The following is a 4,072-nucleotide window of genomic DNA, read 5'->3' as shown; positions in this document are numbered from 1 at the left end:
GTGGCCTTAGTGTTATCAGCACCGCAAAGTGAGCCACGGGCTGGCCCATGAAATAAAATTATTGAATACCTACTGTGTGCTAGGTACATGCTATGGTGCTAAGGACACATGGATGAATAAAATACAGTCCCTGTCCCACGAGGAGCTTAGTCTGCTGAGAAAGGTAGATAATCCAGTATTTCTGGTATAATCTATCAAGTGCTCTGACTGAGGCATGTAAAGGAGACGCCGTCCCCCACACCTCCCTTTTGCAAAGCACTTCCCACCCTGCACTTTCATCATGGCTCTCCTCTCTGTCTCCCCATGGCCTCTCTGAGCCTCAATGTCTTCATCCATAAAATGGGACTAACACCTCCCTCTCAGTATAGTTTCTGGGATTAAATGAGGTGGTATTTGTCAAAACATTTTGTAAACTACTGATCACTATACAAGTGTTATCATATAGCAATAAAAAAATGCACATTTGGGAGCTGGCCAGTTAGCTCACTTGGGAGAGAGTGGTAACACCAAGGTCATGGGTTTGGATCCCCATATTGGCCAGCTGCCAAAAACAAACAAAAAATGCGTGTTTTATTTGTACGTTTTGCGGAGTAATTTTAAAACACAGGTTTTGACATGCCCATGTTGACACAAAATCTTCTGGCCACATAAGGTGAACAAGACAGTGATGCATCATGAGAACAAAGCCTCAGTTTTGCTTTGATTGAAGAGGCTTGGTTAAAGAGATCTTAATTCTATTCATATTATTTAATCTTGAATGGAGATTGTTTTCATAAATCCTTTCAGTCCAACATTTCCTCTCTTCTTCACTCAGGTGTACGATCCATAGCAGAATTTTTGGCAAAGTCTAAGTCGGAAGAGACCCAGGAAGAAGTGCAGATTCTATTGGATTCTTTGGTCCATGGTAATCCCAAGTACCAGAATCAAGTGTATAAAGGTCTAATAGCTTTGCTGCCCTGTGCATCCCCCAAAGCTCAACAGCTGTCCCTGCAGACTCTCAGGACTGCCCAGGTGAGCCAAGCTTGCATGCTCCTGTGGTTCTGATTCAAGTGCAGTAATCTCACAATTCCCTTCCACAGTTGCACTGCACACAGGCATGAGAAACAGCTCAGCCTCCTACTGCATGTCTCCTGTTCAATCAGCGTTACTTCCAGAAGGCCACAGCAGGGCAGAGAGTTCATGTCTCCCAGCAGAGTGATTTGTCCTGTTTACTTAAGGATCAGAAAGATGCTGGCAGGCTTAAAAGTGGTTGAGACAAGCAACAAGGATGATCAAAGGATTGTAGAAACAATTAAAGTAGTCGATTTGATAGGGAAAGAATCATGGTGCATCTGTAAACAGCATGTAAGTGAAGAGGCCAGATCTCCAGTGCTTGAGAAAGCTCCTTTTTTCTTGTTGGCTTCTGCCCTTCTCTCAGACAGTGCCTTAAAATGCAAGCAAAGTCAGATTTGGGGCATGGTGACCATACGAAGACATCATGTGTAGTGAAGAGGGGATAGAAGCTCAAAAAGTGGTTTTAAGATGAGCCATCAAATGCCTTCAGAACAGCTCCAGAGGATGGCCTGGAGGCAGGGAAGCAGCTAAGAAATCAAAGAGATGATAAAGCCTGGACGGTGGTAGTGGCAGTGGGAATAGAGGCAACTAGGTTGGACAGACATTTCTGAGGCAGAAGTCCTGGGACTTAGGGCAGTAAAAGAAAAGGAATCAAAGATGACATACAGCTTTGGACTTAACCAGCAGGATGAATTGTGCACCACCAAGGAGAGCAAGAATAAAGAGAAGAAATCAGTTTGATTTGAGAGGAGTTAGGTTTTGACCCAATAAACTTGATGGGCCTTGCTCCAGGTTCCCAAGTGCCCAACTGAGGAGCAGGCCAAACTGGTTGCAGAAGATATAATCGGGTAACTTGTTTAAAGAATACCGAATCCCCAGCCTCCCTCCCGTGGAACCTGACAGTTCTCAGGTGGCCCTTGGTAATACAAGAGTAATTCAGAAAGTTCATGGAAAGATTCTCATATTATCTTTCAATTCTATTTTTCCACATTTTTTTTTTTCTTTGTGGCTAGCCAGTACAGGAACCGAACCCTGGACCTTGATGTTATCAACATCATGCTCTAACCAACTGAGCTAACCAGCCAGCCCTCCATGAACTTTCTGAATTACCCTCATATTTTTTCCTTTTAAGATCCCCAAGTGATTCTGATTCCCAGCTTGATTGAGGAATCACTGCTCAGCACAGCTAGTAGAGATAACCATTGGACAGTAGAAAATAAAAGTACAAAGAGAGGCCCAAGATGAAGATGTCAGTTGTATTTCACAAGCAGAGAAGCAATAACTAAATAAGATCACCAGGTAGAATGTGCCGAGCAAGAAGAGAAGAGAAGGAATACCTCCAACACTTAAGAGATGAGCTGAGGAAGAAGATGCAACAAAACAGATCTGATTGTCATTATTATTTCCACAGTATCCATTTATGAAGTGCCTCCTGCATGTCAGGCACTGTGTTAGGGCTCATTTTGATTATCTCTTTTAGTCTAAACAGTAGCAGATGGAGGCAGATATTATTATCCCTATTTTAAAGATGATCGAACTGAGCCTCCAGGAGGTGTGTTAAGTGACATATCCAAGGCCATACACTAAGTAAATGTATTACTAAGTGGGGATTTAAATCCAGCTCTCTGTAACTTTAAAGTTCTTATTCTTTCCACATACCACTCAGCCTCTTTGAAAAAGATTAATGAAAGTGATAGAAGGAAAGTAGAAAAAATGGGGCTATAAAAATCAAGGGAAAAGAGTTTCACTAAGGAGGACATGATCATCTGAGTCAAATACAACAAAGAGATTAAGTAAGGGTGAAATAGAAAGACAATCCCTGCAGGAAAAGTTTTGGTGAATTAGGGCACTGTCCTATGGCAGGAAAAATTAAATTGCAGTAGCCTGTCAAAGGATGAATGGGGAAGGGCCGGCCCGGTGGCGCACTGCTACAGTGCGCCGCTTGGGAGCGTGGTGGCGCTCCCGCCAAGGGTTCGGATCCCACATACAGACCGGTTCCCGCTCACTGGCTGAGCGAGGTGTGGGTGCAACACCGAGGGTTGTGATCCCGTGGCCGGTCCCGGTCCGGTACGGGCGCGACACTGAGGGTTGCGATCCGTTGCCGGACACGAAAAAAGACAAAAAGGAAAAAAAAAAAAAGGATGAATGGGGAATGAAGAAGTGGCTTCTCTTGGGAAGCTTAGATGTTGTATTAGTCTGTTTCTGTTGCTTATAACAAAATACATGGAACTGGGTAATTTATAAGGAAAAAAATTTATTGCTTACAGTTTCTGAGGCTGGGAAGTCCACAGTCCATCTGGTGGTGGTGACACTGACCCAGTGTTCTTACATTGCAGGATGGTGGGAGCAGAGAGAGCAGAGAGAGCAAGAGAGAGAGACAGACAGACTCTTCTCTTCTTTTAAAGCCTTCAGAACCACAACCCTGACCACCATTTTTAATCCACTCACTACTGCAGGGTCCTACAATCCAATCACTTCTTCAAGGCTCCACCTTTCAACTAATATAATAGGATTTCCCACCATCTTAATAGTCACAATGGGGGCTAAGTTTCTAATACATAAAACTTGGGAGACACAATTCAAGCTTCAGTGAGTTTTGGGGGGACATAATTCAGTCCACTACAATGCCATTTCCTTACTCCTCCCCTTCTGAAACACCCATGATTCAAATGTTTGTATGCTTAAGGTTGTCTGCTATCTCTCCTAGATTTTCTAAATTTTTTAAAATTCTTTTTTCCTTTTTTTTTGGTACCCTGGGTTATTTCAAAAAAGTTTATCTGCAAGATCAGAAGTTCTTTCTTCTGCTTTGTTTTAGCCAGCTGCTAAGCTATCAGTTGTGTTTTTTATTCATTGAATGAATCTTTCAGTTCCATGAGTTCTGCTACATTCTTTTCTAAGGTACTAATCTCTTTGTAAATTTTCTCCTTTATGTCCTGGATTTTTTTCACATTTCATTATGGTTTTTTTTTTGTTTTTTTTTTTTTGTCTTTTGTCTTTTTCCGTGTCCGGCAACGGATCG

The 4,072-nt window shown here is 42.6% G+C and overlaps 1 protein-coding gene across 1 annotated transcript in view; it reads left to right on the top strand.

Annotated features, from left to right (window-relative positions):
• Positions 1–4,072, top strand: part of LOC103602562 (chromosome unknown open reading frame, human C1orf228) — a 36,821-nt gene that overhangs the window by 8,493 nt on the left and 24,256 nt on the right. Inside the window, exon 4 of the mRNA XM_008586978.1 lies at positions 815–1,011. Coding sequence (XP_008585200.1) covers positions 815–1,011 — 197 coding nt within the window. The remainder of the gene's footprint in view (positions 1–814; positions 1,012–4,072) is intronic.

Source organism: Galeopterus variegatus, unplaced genomic scaffold (genome assembly GCF_000696425.1).
Source record: "Galeopterus variegatus unplaced genomic scaffold, G_variegatus-3.0.2 Scaffold4196, whole genome shotgun sequence".
Taxonomy (NCBI): Eukaryota; Metazoa; Chordata; class Mammalia; order Dermoptera; family Cynocephalidae; genus Galeopterus; species Galeopterus variegatus.
Note: the sequence above shows the minus strand (reverse complement) of the source record. Positions and strands in the feature narration are given on the sequence as shown.